This window comes from Thunnus thynnus, chromosome 14 (genome assembly GCF_963924715.1).
Source record: "Thunnus thynnus chromosome 14, fThuThy2.1, whole genome shotgun sequence".
Taxonomy (NCBI): Eukaryota; Metazoa; Chordata; class Actinopteri; order Scombriformes; family Scombridae; genus Thunnus; species Thunnus thynnus.
Genome location: NC_089530.1, coordinates 21,486,003 through 21,503,286, shown reverse-complemented (window position 1 = coordinate 21,503,286; position 17,284 = coordinate 21,486,003). Strand labels below are relative to the sequence as shown.

The window sequence follows — 17,284 nt, the reverse complement described above, 5'->3', positions numbered from 1 at the left end:
TAAGCAAGACCTCCACAAATACTCAGCCCTGCCACACTATGCTACGCTTCAAGTCAAATTATTTACCAGTTTTGCTAATCAGCATTTTGTTCTTGTTATCTGTTCTACAGTGCCCATCCTCTTCTCCATGTCCCTTATATTCTTGCCTGTTCTGTCTCCGGTCCCTGTTTCCTACCCCTCGACTGGTCAATCCTGCAGCTCTGTCCTGGAACCCTGCATCACTCGGTCCCCTCGGATCCCACTCTGGACAAGCTTCCTCAGCTCCTAACTGCCCCAGCCTCAGTTCGTGGCTCTCAGCTACCAGCTCAAGCCTTCCCTAGCCTGTAGCCTATCTTTCCCTGTGCTTGCCATAAATATCTTTTTTTACCTTATTCCTGTCTCCTCATCTGTGTCTGCACCTAGGTTCACCTGTTTTGCAGGCCCATGTAACAAGATTGTCACCATGAAGATGGAGTATTACATCTAATATTATCCTGAAATCTAGAGTGCAGTTTAACAGGGCACTGCTGGGGGATGTGCAAGAAAGGAAGGAAAAGATTAAATCAGGGAGAGAGAGAAAAGAAGTAAGGAAAGAACAAATGGATGAGAAAAAGAAGGGTGGAAGGGACGCAAGAAATACAACAACTAAAGGAATAATTAATTAATTGCTCACATGGACAACAGAGGAAAAAAAAAACCCTTCAAATGCGGTGTCAGTGACGGATGAAGGAGGGAGCAGGAGAAGGAGAGGTGTGAAGGAAGGATTCCATCTCAAGCCACCAATGTCAAAACATGGTGTATTGACTGCCAAGAGATAAAACCAGGCTTTCACACACACACACACAGACACATACACACACACACAAACGCACTCACACACACAGAATGGCATCTAGCAAATCGATGGGACACTGACGCCTGCTATGTGGAGGGGCCCTTAAGACCCTGGCTAATAAACCCTATGGCTGACTGAGTGTGTCAGTGTGTGTGTGCGTGTGAGTGTCTGCATGTGCCAGAGTGAGTGTCAATGTAGGACAGCTTTTAAGACCTCAGCTAGTTCATATAGCTCAGTGTTACTACTCAGGTGGTCTGGTGATCGTGTGTGTGTGTGTGTGTGTGTACACAATGAAAGAGCATATTGCAATCATATCTTATATAATATTATATATAATCCTGTTAATCCTAAAAACCGGCTTCATGTCTGAACACTGTACTCTCTTTTATTTGAAAAAAAAAAAAGCTGCGTCCACATGTTCCGCCATTCATATCGAAACGGCAATATTCAGAGTGTTTTGTCAGTATTTTTGGTGTGTTAATCACAATTTGCCATTAATCCAACAAACAAGTGTCCTGGTAGGCAAATGACAGGTGTTGTGATAAGATGCAAAGATGCATCACTGCTCGCCAACACTGTGTTTTCTGTTATTGAGGTTTTTACACATCAAATGTGAGGGAGATTCCTTCTGTAAATCTGTTTTGTGCATGTGTACACTTGTGGAGGTATGTAAATACACACACACACACACAAGAAGTGAATAATAGTGTATATGAATAGGTATGGATACTGTGTGCCCATGCTGTTTATGTATTGATCGGTGAGGGTCAATTTCATGAGGAAGCCAAGCTACTTCTCCTGAAGAAATCTGTGTGTGTGTGTGTGTGTTTCACTTACCATAAGCCCAGCAAGACAAGTCATACCTCCTCCTAACTCACACACAGCACCCCTGAGAGACAGAGAGGGAGAGAGAGAAGAGTGGGAGTGAGATTCACCTTGCTGAGCCAAACCTACTGTAGCAGTTTAGCACTAACACACACATGCGCGTGCACATACTGTACATATACACACTCACACACGCCCGCAAACACATGCGCATACACACACAGTAAACACAGCAGGGTAAGAAATATCAATTCAACCATCATCCTGAAAGCTGAATACTGAACATAGAGAAGCACAAGCTCAATCAGCAGGAAATCTGAGAAAACACACACACACACACACACACACACACACACACACACAAAGTCCTGTAGCGTGCATGCTCATTCAACCCCTCTCTCCATACTCTTCCTCCTTTCATCTCCCCTTCCCTCCGTCTGTACCCCTGTCCTCTTTCATCCCTCCCTGCCTCCCTCCCTCTCTCGCTGACCTTCACTACGCTGCTCTGATCAATACCCCTCTCTTCCTCGCCTCCCGCCTCTTGAATGTTAAAACAGGAAATCAAAGGGTGACGTTCCACCTTGAGTGGAAATCAAAGGTGCCTGGGCGCTTTTCAGCCCTGTGCCGCAGGGCGGGCCAGTGCTCAGCAGACAAGAGCAGGGGAAAGAGCAGCACAGAACAACGCAGCGTGGCATGGAATGGTACAGAATGACACGAGCACTGAGCATTTACAGCGGGAACCAGTCAGATTTAAATTAGATGGATTTGTGGAGAAAGCGGTAGTGTTGAAGGGTTTTTTATGAGCCTGAAATGATGATTAAATGTAGATTAACAGGTTAAATGTGAAGTGATATGTTTTATCTTGTAATTACATTTAACAAAATGTGAGAGTCCATGGTTAAGAGAAATGGATGTTTGTGTCATAACAGCAGTGTGTTAGTATTTCCAAGGATGTCGCTACCTTCCTCCTACTCCTCCTCCTCCTCCCTGCTAGCAATTTACGTTTTTCAATTTTCCCTTTATTTTACTGAAGAGGAAAAACACTTTCAAAGTGACTTCTCTACTGTACTTCCATGATCTGTCACAATTATGGTCCTTGTTTGCTTGGTGAAACAGTTGAGTCTTTCGATGGGCGGAAGCAGCTTTAAAGGGAGCGAGAACTTACTTGAATACGTGACGCTTCTGCAGACAGTAATGAGCCATCACCTCTTCAGATGGCCACACACCTGAGACAAGAGAAAACAAGAGAGATTAAGTCGCTTGTGACGCCTGACTGATGTTCATCCATTTCAGCGACAGATCTTTATTTGCAGGCATTTATCTAGCATCTCTAATGTGACGAATTGCTTTGATTCCGGTGTCTCAACATCAAAACACCTTAATATTGCTATAAAACCCAAATAAAAACAATCGGTGTATCCAGTGAAACATAATTGGATGCATTGTATTTTCTAGTCTGTGTTCATTTGCTTCTCTTGTGGTTTCCACCTTGCCTGTGATCCAAGGCTTCTCTGTCTCTCTGTCCGTCTGTCTATCCTAAATCCTTACAACACACTCTCTCATTGGGCACTGTGTATGCAAGTGAATGTGTGTGTGTGTGTGTATGTGACAGGGGGTCCAGTGGGTGATAATCACAGCGTGCAGGCCTGTCTGGCTTATCACCTACTGTCAGCCCTTCTCCCTCTGCCGTGCGTGTAACACACACTAACGCACACACACTTGCATGCTCAGTGCTATTTTCCCGCTCTCTCAACACACACACACACACACACACACACACACACAAACAGACAAATACACACATCTTGGCAGTAGAAGAAGTAAACATTCATTTGAATAAAACTTCAGCTTTTTGCTTCTGGCTTTGAACAAGAAGGTTCGGCTTGGTGGTGTCTGTGTGTGTTTGTGTGTGCGCATATGCATCTGTGTGTGTGTGTGTGATTATATGAAGGAGTTGTTGAGAAAAGAGAATGAGGGGATACAGAATGGAGAAAGCAAGCGAGGGAGGGAGAAAGAGATAGAAAATGAGCGAGGTAACGAGAGAAAAACTGGGGAGGGAGGGAGGGTTAGAGGAAGAGAGAGAAAAGGTGGTAGTCGATATAATAAGCGGCTTACAGACGGTCTCTCTTCACCTCATGGGGCAGACATCACTGCTCTCTCGCTCTCCCTCTCCATGTCTATCTCTCTCGCTCGCACTCTCTCTCGCTCTCTCTCTTTCCCCTCGCTCCGGTCCGCCAAGATTAGCTCAAGCAAGCAGGATTTAATAATGCCTATTGATAAAATGTCCAAATATTCCTTTTCCCCATTAGAAAAAAACACGCTCTCTACGTCTTGGCCTGACAGCACACACACACACACACACACACACACACACACGCGCACACACACAAATACAATGACAACCAGAGTAGCTATACTGTGTATCTAGAGAGTGTCAAGACATGTAAGACTTAAATAAGGTGACATTTTAAATTTCATCTGTTATTCCCCTTCAGCCAGGTGCTTGTCACACGGTGGGGGAAAACTTTTTACAGTCAACTGGCACATCGGTCAGTGCAGCAATGCAACGGTGAGTGTAGAGTAATGCTGGAACCCATCTCAAGTTGTGTTGTTTGTTCTTGTCCATATAAATGCTTTTTTTCCCCTGATATTTCCTGAATTTATATATTTTTTATAATCCTAGAAATCTTATTAACAGGGAGCTTTAATTTATTTTTTTTATCATCTCATGAAAAAGATCCAAACCAACACTATGTTAGTCTGTATCTCAATACTTTCTAACTCCCTGAACTCATCTGTGGCATTGAGACATTTTGGCAAATGTTGCTTCAAACAGGAGTAAAGAGTGTATTCGTTGGGGACTATTTTCAGCGGGTTAATACACATTTGGTGCGCTGGTGAGTATTTACAGCAGCAAGATGGTGTATGTGAGATTGACTCAGAAATAAACAATGGCCATGTTAATGAAGGAACATGTCAGCCACTGTAATGATGTGGATCACTGATGGTTTTTTGTCTTTTCATGGGATTTGTTGACAATAAGAGAGATATAGAATCATCAATCAATCACCAGCTTTATTCTCTAATGACAAACTGAAAGTAGGGAAAGTAGAGCTGGATGAGTTTATTGAATTAGAGACTCTCATCTCAATTTACAATAATAAAATAGTCTGAATTCAATATAATTAAGCAGATAATAGCTACAACAATTACATATAACCAAATATTAATCCAATCAGAGCCCAAAGTCCAAAATCAAAAGATGCAAAAATGTCATGTGCTATATATACACAATTAATTGTGATATAGATTTTAGATATTAGCCTCAAAGCCTATGTTTGAGGGGAGTTTCTTCAATCCCAGTATTCACCATTGGCAGGAACAAATGATTTAAAGGCTTGTTCTGCTGGACTAAGCGTGGACACTGTTCATCCTCTAGAATAGACGTATGTGCGCAGGGTATTGTGTGTTTTAAACCCTTCCCCCTCAACTTTGACCCCCTTCCCTTTTTGACTGTGTGTTCACATGAAACATAATGGTGCCCCGACACAAACCTTTGCTCTGAACAACAACAGTTTAGCCCCTCCTCTCTTCACCCACAGATGTGCGTCACCGTGACACTTGACAGCCAAAACGTCTTGAGTAGATGATGAACGGTAGAGGGTGGTAATGCAACATTAAACGGGCCGTTCAACAACACAAGCAGAAGAAGAGAAACGATGACCCTCCCTTTGGTTTTCATTCTGTGGTTGACTTCTGATGATGTATACAGGTCATGAGAGGCATCTAATTGGATAGTGGAGTTACTGGGATACCATTTCACCCTGAAACTGACTCCAAAAGGTGCTTATAGACAAGTAAGAGCCACCAAAATGCAGCAAGTCATGCCAAATACCTTTAAGATGCTGAATGCATAGTCTACCCTGCATTTCATGAAAACTTAGCCCCACTCCCAATTTATTTTATTGTACTGTATTTTTGCATTTTAACTATTTTCTATACTGTTTCTATGTATTTTAAATGATATTGTTTGTTGAAGTGGTGTCTTGTGTTGTCAATTGTCCTGTTTAGTGTTGTTTTTCAGCGCTGTGTGCTGAACCTAAAGATAATTTTACACAGTGTGGATAATAAATTTCTTTCCCTCCAAAGTAAGGGGAAGGAAAAACCTAACTGTACCCTTCATTCAGGTTTACACATCCCTAAAGGAATTGTTCATCTTGTTATACGATCCCTCAAGGCCATCTGTGATTATAATATCAAGAAAAGTAACACCAGATAATATGTTCGTTCCAGTAATAATAATATTAAGTGCTAAACTGAATATGGCTTTCCATGTTTTCATGCTCTCTGCTAAGTGTCCACACCAACTTTCTTTCATAAAAAGTTATGTGTCTGTGTGTGAGTGTGTGTGAACACATGCATGTGTGTGTGAGAGAGAGCGAGACAGACAGCACTAAGTAATAAAGCTTTGTAAAGCATATGTGAATCTGATGGTTAATCCCCAACTCCAATAACATTAATAGCCCAGGGTGATAGGAACTATGGATGTGTGTTTGTGTACGTGCGTGCATGTGTGTGTGATAAGTATGTGGTGCCTGTTTGTGTGTGTGTGTGTGCCTCCCAGGTCGAGGTGCACTGTAGGAAATGAAGGGATCAGGAGTAGAGAGCAGATTACTCTTCCTGAGGATAATGAAATTATTTCTCACCTTCAATTACGAGATGAGGAAAGGAAGCAGTGTAGGTGTGTGTGTATGTGCGTGTATCAGCTTAATATAGTTGTCGGTCCCAGGCACTAACCCCTGTCAATGGTGTTATACCCTGAAAACCATATGTGTGGCTTATTGGGGTTGTGTGCTTGAAACATTGTTAACTTGCCTCTGGGTTGCTACGGTTAGTTTAGGAATGACTAAAATCTGTCAGACACACCAAAAATCTTTCTGATGAAAAAATTGTGCTTTGGAAAATGTTCATTTTATACATAAGAGGGTTTTGCAAATTGTACTTTCTTTCTTTCTATTTAGACCGGCTTATTCATGCTGCTGTGACATACGGCTACACACTTTTTCTTAAAAAATGAGTCAAATTTAATTCATATATAGCTATAATAAGACATAGCTGTAGGTTTATTTCATACAATGTGAAAGTGAAGGCAGTTTTCTGGCATGATACCTGATGGAGAACTAGTGGGTTGAATAGAAGATGTGAGTATTGCAAACAGTTGCGTGCTACTTTTTTTCTTGATCCTGTGCTTACTTGGCAACACGTCCTTAAGGGTTGCCTTGGTTTAGAAACAAAGACGCACACAACATTAACAGTAAAGAAGGATGGAGGCCTGCTGAACCAATTGGTTGCTCAAGGCTACCCACTTAATACAATGTATAATGCCATAGTCCTTAACCCTCATCCCTCTACATCCTGGTGACCTGGGAATGACCCTGTGAACTCCATGACTTAAAGTAACACTAATCTGGCCTCAGTAGCTGTCAGTAATCACATGCACAGGGATAGAATTATCCATCCATCCCTCCGTTTTCTGCTGCTTATCCAGAAAGTTAACCCGGTAACCCAGACATCCACTTCCCCACCCATGTCCTCCAGGTCTTCCCAAGGAATTCTAAGGAAAGGATCAGGCAAAGGAATTAGCTGAGGAGGATCTCGATATAATTTGGGGGGGAGACCACCTAAAATACCTCGCCACCTAAGCCAAGCTAAGATAACAGCACTTGAGACAAGGCAGTTTCTCTGTTCTAAGTTGACTAAGTATTAATTAAAGGTATAATATGTAACTTTTCTGCATTAAAATGTCTAAAAACAACTAGACCTGTTATATATTTTGTTCAGTTGTATATTTACATTATCCCAAATGTTTCCAACAATTTTTAAACCCAGAGAAATCCGTAATTTTAATCAAGTTAACAGTCCGTTTCATTTGCTCGCCCATCAAGGGCATCATATCCCCTCTACCAAAGAGTATACCTGCACAAGATGATAATCATCTTGTGTGCATGTCAGCGTTGCGGTTGTCCATCACAATGGTGTCTACCAAAGAGTATACGCGTACAAGATAATATGTGGGCATTGTGGTTGTCCACCAGAAACTGTCATAAATTGACTTTTATTCAGTTTTAAGCCAGATTTTTATGATAAATTTTTCAGATCTTAGTCATTTTTAAGTATATCTTTCAACCAGATGAAGGATTTTAGTCATCAGACGTTTGGATCTTAAGTTATCAGAAAAACAAGCTGAGCAAGCGTTAGTGGCATTTTGGCTCACAGAGAGCCCCTCCCAGACGTCCTGTGTCCGCCAAATAGCCTTGGAGAAACACTGATTTTTAACATGAAACTGCTTTATTGAGTGTTTTTACCGGTTTTGATCAGGTCCGTTTGTCTTGGAGAGGAGGAGACCTCTGCAGATAATTTGTCTCTGATAAAAAACCTTGTTAACGATGAACACTGAAGGAATCCTAACTGGGAGAAGCTGACTGCAATGATGGCAATGTTGGTTGTTTAACAGTGAAGACAACAAATCCCATGATCCCATGTTACTTCGAAACATCATCAAACTCCATCTTTTGTTAGTTTTGATTGAATATAAAATAGCAGCAGAAATGACATACTGTGTGTTCAAATAGAGCCTGAACACGATCTGCTTAGGTGAGCTTACTGATGCTGAAACCACTATTGATTGCTGCTTTTCACACTGTTGAAATGCTTACAAATTTCATGTACTCTTCATATAGTCCAAATGCTCCAAAAAAAATCATTTAGTGGGTCTGACATATTTTAAACCATCTCTGACAACACAAAGGTCAGTTTACAAAGACCAGGCGTTTCGCCTTGTTTACGTTTTTAAAATTGACAAGCATTCCTGATGTCAGCTACTGTACAGTTATATAGGAGAGCTTTGAGATTTAAAGCAACTTCCCTTAACAAAGCAGCGATTTAGCTTGGTTTCTTTTATCTCCTGAGAATAAAATGTCTGTTTTTCGCCTTTTCTTTCATCAGCCTCTGTCAGGTCTCCTGCTGGGGACAGAATGCTGCTGTAAAGCGCTATCGAGAGGATGGAACGAGTAAAAGAAGACACAGAGGAGGAACTAGAGGAGGAGGGAGATGATCAGAGTAGAGAGGAACGCAAGCAATGGCGGGAAAGGGGAGAATGTGGAAAAAGTTGTCAAGGAGTTCAGAAGAGTAGTGAGGAAGAAGGTGTTGGGAAGAATAGGAAGGGGAGTCTGGGATAGAGGGAGGAAGTGGGAGAAAGTAGGAGCAAGAATGAAGCAGGGAGAGAAGAAAGAAGAGGAACAGGGAAGAGAGGAGTAACAGGAGGGAGGGAGGTGAGGTGGACAAGATTGGGCAAAGAAATAGACTAAGCAAGGAAATGGAGAGAGAGAGAGGGAGAGGGAGAGAGAGAGAGAGAGAGAGGTGTCAAGATGGGGTTAAGTGGGCCATGATGTTGCTTTGTGCAAACACACATGCACACCTCTATCACTATCACATACTGATACACACACACACACACACACACACACACACACACACAGTGTGTCTCTCTCCCCTCAGGCCCAGCATGTCTTCAGGCTCTGTGGCTCTCTGGCGGTGATCCGTCTCCACATTAAGCGAGGCCTCAGATAATTCCTAAGCCTCCTCCATGGCCGATCCAATAAGGGATAAGGCTCTCGGCTGGCCATGATCAACTGACAATCTGTCCTCTCACACGGCTACTTTAGTGGAGGCCAGGATTACCCCGGCCAGCCTAGACAGGGTACACACAGTTCACAAGACCACGGAGCTGTGTGCATGTGTGTGTGTGTGTGTGTGTGTGTGTGTGTGTGAGTGAGTGAGAGAGAGTCAAAGAGAAAGACAGAGACAAACTGAAGAAGATTGTGTACAGAAGTAAATGAGTGCGCATTAGTGAGTATGATTGTGTGCATCTGCGTACGTATGTGTGTGTGCCACAGTGAGGCACCAGAGAGCTGGCTGGTGTGTCTGGTTTTTGGGGGGTTAAAAAACTGAAAATAAAAGTTAGATCTCTGCTACAAAATACTATGATACTTCAATAAATGGAAGTACTTTGATGGTAAAAAGGCAGCACTAACACGTTCACTGCTTGGACAAACAACAACAAATGTATGTTTTCTAAATTTCAGTGCATCTTGGAATAAAAAATTAAATTGTGTTATACATTATCATATAATACAGCATAATAGGGGCAATTGCAGGATAACTGCAGTACTGCTCTTGAGAAGTTTGTGGAAAAAGAAGTCATCAAACACACTTCTAAAGATTATAAATTGACTTTTAAGTTTTGCTGGAGTGAAATCTAAAAAAACTTTGCCTGTGCAGGTCTTAGAAGATCACGATCTACGTCAAATAATTCGACTCATTAAAGAAATTTCCAGTAATAAAAAGAATGAGGAAATCAATAACAAGAATCTGGATGCTGTTGGGGCAAAACAACAAAGCATTAAGAGGATACAGCACTTCAACCTTTTAGGAACCATCATGCCACTTCAATATTCTTTCAATCTATTAATTAGGTGCCTACTGCAGTCAGGTTGGAAGCATAAAAGCTGCAGGGACAAACAAATATTACTGATTTCATTTTGTGGTATTTTGAAGCCAAAAAAACTGGATGATTTTTGATTGGCCTTTAAGGACTTTGAGCCCCTAATAAATCAGATCGGGTCAACCTTTATAAAAGCTTGAACTATTAATAGCAGCATGTTAATAATAATAGCAATTACGAAATGATCATTCTGCCTAGCTGCTATGGTAAACACACATGCTGTGAATAGGCAGTTTAGATAGCCTATTCGCCTTTCACCAGAAGAGCCAGGCAGTGTGTGATAAGCATCGACATTCTAGCCAACAGAGTCTGCCTTGGAGACACTCCTGATCCCTTTTTCCATTGGAATAGGCTCATTTTAACACACACACTCACACCCGCACGTGCACACAAACACGCACTCGCGCACACTCTTGGAGGACTGTGCAGGGCTTCGATAAGCGTGGCCCTTCTCTCTCTCTCTCTCTCTGAGTAAACATCGTTTTGGATTAGGCAGAGTATAATGAGAGCAGGGGGCTATCTGCCCACCACGCCTGCATTGTGGCCCCCCGCTCCTCTCTGAGGGGGCCGGCACCAATCTTTACTCTGCTATTTATCCCCCTCCTCTGATAGCTTACTTATCTGCAGCAAAATGCCAGGGCTGACTGCCTGTCTAACTGCCCCAATAATTGTCTGCTTGCCTTCTTGTCTGCCTGGTTCCACACCTGTCTGTCTGTCATCTTGTCTTAAAGCTTGCAAAAAAGCATTAAGACAAATGCATCGCTACGTCTCATTTTATCTCTCCTCCACCTGTCTGTCAGCATGTCTGTCTACATGACAGACTCTTTCTCTGAATCTCATCTCCTGGTGGTTGCTGTTGCAGAGCCACAGTGCTGCAGTATGAGTGATTTTATAAAAAAGCGGAACAAGCAGCAGTACTTCTTGCATTCCTGTGCTGTATCGAAAGTTAGCGCTTGTAGGTGTGTTCTTAATTTTATGTAATTATTCATAGGGCTTGTTTTGTCATTTTATTGATTTTATTATGCACAAATAAAATGGAGAGTCCATGTAAAAAAATGCCATGGTATTATGCTTTTTAGTGTGCTATGTAGGTGTATACAGTTCTCTGATGAGTTTGAAAAGCTAGAGAGCTCGCAAAATCAATCTGTTGATATGTTCTGTTATATGCTGAGTGTGGAAGTACTGTATTCTGTATTATTCTGGGATTATTCTGGGCGGAAATGTCAGTACAACTGACAAAGAGAGGAAAAAACTGAATGTCCAGTAGAGCTGCAAGGCTGGCTGGGATGACAACAAAGATGTTCTGTAGGATGATGGAGGATGAGGGACACCTGCTGCATGTGGACGGTGAGGATTGTCTTATTGGATGCAGTGGCAGGATGAGACCACCTGTCACACACGCTAAACAATGTTCTCACTCTTTTATCCCACAAGGGGTGTGACAGTAAAACTAGAACTTTTGTAAGGACGATGTAAACTAGGACTTTTTTTTACTCAAATGTGAAACAAACTGAAGAAAAAAAGGGGGTCGCTTGAGCTGTAACTGCTGCACTTAATATAATATCAATATTTTTTCAACTTTTTTATTTTTGCATCATGAATCACTACCTATCCCATCATGCCCTGCACCTCTCATTGACATTGAATAAAGGCAAGAGAGTGAACACTTCATGAAATTACATCTGGTGCACCACCATTGTCAGCGTAGAGTGAGTATTCAGGAGCAAAAAGAAGCAGGGGAAGTGAGGGTTACAGGAGAAGAGTCGTATAAATTACGGAGGAAGAAATAGAAAGAGAGAGTGAGAGAGACACACGGCGGCGCGGAATTACAGAGAGTAGGAACGATTGAATGAGAGAGGAGGGAATGAGATGTGGGGAGAGACAGGAGGAGGCAGAAACAAAGAGGGAGTTTGACATGTGGCTAATAGACATATCAGCACTGAGGTGTGGGGTTTGGCTGGCAGACGAGAGCTTTGCAGAGCTTCATTCATTGATTAGCATATGGAGAGTGGCATGGGGCCGTGTGACAACCCCAGATTATGCTGCACACACACACACAATGTAGATTGCCACAGATTGCATCTCTCTCCTTCCTTGGAGAAAAGCAAGGATGTCAAATTACAGGGTGTCACCTGCACCAAGCTATCTAGTTTCTTGAATGTTAATATATATAAACAATTAGGACAGGAGAAAGAAGGAGAGAGAGAGAGGAACGGGGGTGATTGAAGAGGAGAGAAAGAAGAGAGGAGAGGAGAGAAAAGTGTTGGGATAGTGTGAGGGGAAAAAAGACGAGAGACAGAGGGTGAAAGGGGCAGGAGAGGGTAGAAAATGAGAAAAGGGCGTAGGGAGGAGAGGAGCAGGGCAGTTGAGATTAAACTGACTGATGAGAGGTTCTTTTTTTCTTGGATGATGGAAAAAGAATAAAACAATATGAGAAAACATGACAGCTACTACTGAACCCCTCCGTGTCTTCACCCTGCTGTATTCTGTCTGAATGTATACAGATATAAAATAGAGAAACCAGAATCATATACAGCATGTGGTGACAATAAAACCATCATCATTTGATTTATATCACTGTATTTCTTTAATTCACTGAATTTATTCCACTATCCATGTCTGTGGTAGCGTCAATTTAAATCTAGATGAATATCCAAACTGCGTATGTGTGAAAACTGTTCTTATTGTTTCACTGTCAGTGTCCTGCGAATGAAGCTTTGTGGATACTCAGGATAGAAATTTTAACTGACTAGTCCTTTTAATGCAAGTGTCACCCTATTTGACACCAAAAACACCAGTTATTTCAAGTAAAATTGGTGCCCCGGGTAGGCTGTGCTTAAGAAAAAGCACTTCTCAAACGAGCCCCGTCTCCAAATAAATGAGATTGAGCTCGTACACCAATACCTGAAGACGTGTCAGTCGGTCTGGTGTTATCTGTCTGAGTCTCTGTGTCTGCTCAGGGTTTTTTTTTTGCTTTAGTAAGCAACTAGAATAAAATCATTTTCACCAAACAATATTAAGTTTTAGTTTCTGACTCTTGCTTACTTTTTCTTTAACAAGTTTTGTAGCCTGTTACATAAATGTCATTTAATCATCAATAAGACTGAATTTAAGTCTCATCCGTAGATGATAAAAGGACACACATGTGAGTGTGTTGTGATACACACACAATGCACTTAATAAATAAATAAATCCACTGACTGCATTCAAACTACTCTCAGCCTGATTCCTTACTATTGCTTAAGGATCACATAAACGTTCTAAAAACTAAACCTGATATTCAGATGTGGAAAAGTTGAAATTAACCTCTGTTAGTTATTTATAGTAAGCCTTATTTTTCAGAAAGTCTCATTGAGATCATAATTCATATTGCAAAAGGGACCTGACCTGACAACAAGTTACATCACAGTCACCACAAATGTTGAAAAACTAAATTTGGTCTCTAATTATTTTGACACTGCTAGGTATCCTTGGCTAAGACTGACAAGAAATGATGTGAAATGAAAATTTCAACACCCACACACCCACCATGAGTCAGTATGAGGTGTGCCCATGACAATACCCATGTGTTTAGTTTTTGAATGAACACACGCCGATGTGCTTGTATTTTTGTGAGCAAATGAATGTAGGAGTGAGCTGGGAGCAATTATGAGTACCTCAAAGTTATCAAAAACTGAAGACAAACAGAACTGAGGAGGGGGGGAAGAGAGAAAAAGATAAATTCGGGAAGAGTGACAGAGTGACATGAGGAGGGAGACAGAAATCACATCCACTTCTAGAGCATCCAGCAGTCTGCCCAACAACTGCACTGATGCCTTAAACATGAGACCCAGATTTTCGATCTTGGTGAAGAGGTGCTGAGGGAAGACGAGGAGAGGAGATGGAGATGGGGACAGACAAAATACAGAAGAGAGGTTATAGGGAGCAAAGAGAAGGGTGGGGGAGGTAAACAAGAGGGGCAGACCTGTTTTGGATGCAAAGACAGTGCTGCAGAGGGACGAAATCTCAACACTGTTTTAACTGTGTATAGTTACAATGTTCTTACAGATGGTATTAAGTTGAAAGAGGGTCTCCCACATCCAAGTATTGTTGTCTAAGGTGCCGTCTTAAAATTGTTGGTTTAGTCTGATCAACAGAGAACTAGGAAATGTTCAACTTTCAAAGTTGCTTCACTGTCTGGATACAATCTGTATGTCGTATTGATCTGTCTGATGGATGAATGTTGACCTATGAGCAGTGATGTAGGACTTTTAGTGTGGGTGGTACAAGGGGAGAAGTTTCAGGATGGCAAAAACTGCATCATACCTGCATGACAGATAAGATTTGATTGCACACAATGTGGGACAGAACAAGAGACCAGATTTTTTTTATCTGTGAAATAATAAAGATGGATGACATTTGGAGTGATTCTTCAATGCTTTTAAATTTTAGGAATGACAGAAGATTTGCAATTACTAGATGCAATGCCTTGCCTGCGTTGGCACAAAATAGTCAATACTCATATTGATCTGATTCGACTTTAATAGTTTGTCAACTGACTCACCTTGTGAATCACCTTATTGAATCTGTCCCTAGTCCAGCCATTACAGAAATATTAAGAAGATCAGGGTGTACTTTGTAGTTTTGGTCAGAATTCCCATTGCAGCATTGGTTTTTGAACATTTGGCAAGTCCAAGTTCCACTATGCATGACTTGATAGTGAGTAAACTCGAATGCTTTCAAACTCAAACACACAGATTCGGTCTCAAAAAGATTGAGGCTGAACTTCTGAGCAAAGACCTGTGGTAAGGGCAGGTGTTTATGAGAAGGTGAGAGCAGGATAGAAGAAGGTTAATGGGGTGGACAGGGGTGAGTTTGTGAGCTAAAAGTACAGATGATTCAAACGGGTGTGGGCACTGGTGATTGGGAGGAAGGGTGGTGGTGGCAGGGTGTTAATTTGGGAGGTTCAGAAGGGGAAGGAGACCCCTGGGGCTCTCTGTTGCTTTCTCTCTCTCAACTGAAATAAACTGCACTGCGACAAACTCACCATGAGAGGCCGGCGAGCGTGTGGGCATGTGATACAGCGGTGCCTGTGTGTATTTCCGAATGAGTTAGTGTCTGTGTGTGTGTGTATTTGCATCCGTGTGTGCGCGCATTTCTGTGTGGCGGGCTGCCTCAAGGCTCCCTGTGTGCAGGCGTTTCATTGGAGAGGCAGATGAGCAGGGCAGATATCCTGGGGCGGCCTGGCAGTGGCCAGAGCTTTATCTGAGCTGAAATGATTTTAGCACTCCGTTTTGGAGCACTAACCCAGGAGCAATGTCAACTCCGACCCCTCCTCCTCCTTCTCCTCGATCCTTTTCTCCTTCCTTCCTTCTTTCTTCCATCACTCTGCCCTTTTCTCATCTCTTTTGCTACTTCGTCACTCTTCCCTTCCTCACATCACTCTTCTTCTTTACTGTGAATCCTCTGCTCGGCTACTAGATTAGGGAGAAAAGGTAAAGACAGAATGACAGCAAAAGAGACATATTCTATCATTTGCAGTTCACTTATTTACTCATGTTGTTTCCTTTGTCCACAATGTGCTGCCTATTCTTATTTAGTTTATTACTAATTTATGTGTCTGAGAGAGAGTGAAGGAAAGGGCAAAAAAGGGACAACTTAGAGATAAATACTGCATTTCCTCTGAAGTCAAGCGCTTCAAATTGCCAGTTGAAATTGTTGACGATTGCTCACTTCAACACTAAAGAAGCCACTAACATTTAATGATTAACAGATGCACTTACACACCTGTCCTTGCAGAGAAACAGTTTTAATCATCATTTGTTGCAGGAAATTTGACTCTGCAACACATTTAAATAACTGTTCTGTTATTACGTCACAATGTATACCGTGTATGCATGTCGGTGAAGTCATGTAGGCCTCTGAAACCCACCTGTATCTGCTGGTTGGAACTGACAATAAGTGTTCCTTTGCATTTTCCCAGCAGGAGGTTGGACATTCAGATTTTCTTAGTGAGGAATGCAGCATTACATCGGCATTACTAATACAAGTGAAGCCTCCCACCTCTCCAGGCCTCAAGTATTTATCGCCTTTGAGAAATGTACCGTATTTTACATGAGACTGTCAGGCGCAGGTACGCTGTCTCTGGTCCTCTGCAATCAGAGCCATTATCACACTGGGTTGATGGTTAGGGCCCACCAAGACACAGCTTTGATGGTACCTTTCCCACTCCTCCCCTCTCATCCCATATCCTCACTCCCTCTCTGTTCGTTCCCTACCTCACCTCACCGCCATCACTGGTCACCACTGTCTCTCCCTCTCTCTCTTTTTCTCTCACTGCATTTACCTTGGCTGCCACATGGGGAATTAAGTGGTATTACGAGGAAAGGCTTCTAGCTGAGCTTAACTGCATTACAAGAACAGGTAATATACCCTGAGAGTGTGAGTGTGAGAGAGCAAGGGGATAGAGGGTGGAGAGACGAGGGGTTCTTGTGGGTGCGAGTGAAAGACAGAGTAGGAGGGAGAGAGAGAAAGAAAGGGGGTCTTAAGTGAATTGTCAACTCAAACGCTCTAATCACAGTGAAAGCCCTGGACAAAGAGCACCCACGGACACCAACGGAGTACACCCTGGGGGCAACGAAAGGCCACTTAGCCTGCATTCACACCAAACCCGGCAATGCGGGAAAAACGGCAGTCCTCTCATTCATCTGAATGGGGGCAGTGCGTTTAGGCTGCAGGAGTGAGGACCGCATGGGGCTCAGCAAAGTACCGCAGTGGCCGTCCGGCAAGAAGTTTGCCCTATCTGACTCCTTCTCTTCCTCTGTCAACCTGCCTCTAACTCTTTCTCTCACTATATATAGAGGCAGGTCTCTTCAAAATAAAACCTTCCACAACACCTGAGAGAGAAGGAGGGAGGAGAGGAGAGGAATGGAAGTAGAAAGTGAGGGAAAAATAAATATATGTACTGTAAATAAATATATACAGTATGTAGACTGGCAGGCAGGTAGATTAATTGCCTGGGCAAAAGGTCCCAAGAGGACGTATCCTTCTGAATTTCATATGTTCATATGTTAGCATGCTGACATTAGCATTTAGCTCGAAGT

General features: G+C 42.4%; 1 protein-coding gene across 3 annotated transcripts in view; it reads right to left on the bottom strand.

Moving 5' to 3' along the window:
* The window catches only part of camkmt (calmodulin-lysine N-methyltransferase), a 121,359-nt gene that overhangs the window by 34,062 nt on the left and 70,013 nt on the right, over window positions 1-17,284 (bottom strand). For all 3 annotated transcript variants that reach the window (XM_067610539.1, XM_067610541.1, XM_067610538.1), the window contains exons 5-6: window positions 2,805-2,865; window positions 1,652-1,703 (exon numbers count right to left, since the gene is read on the bottom strand). In XM_067610539.1, coding sequence (XP_067466640.1) covers window positions 1,652-1,703; window positions 2,805-2,865 — 113 coding nt within the window. The remainder of the gene's footprint in view (window positions 1-1,651; window positions 1,704-2,804; window positions 2,866-17,284) is intronic.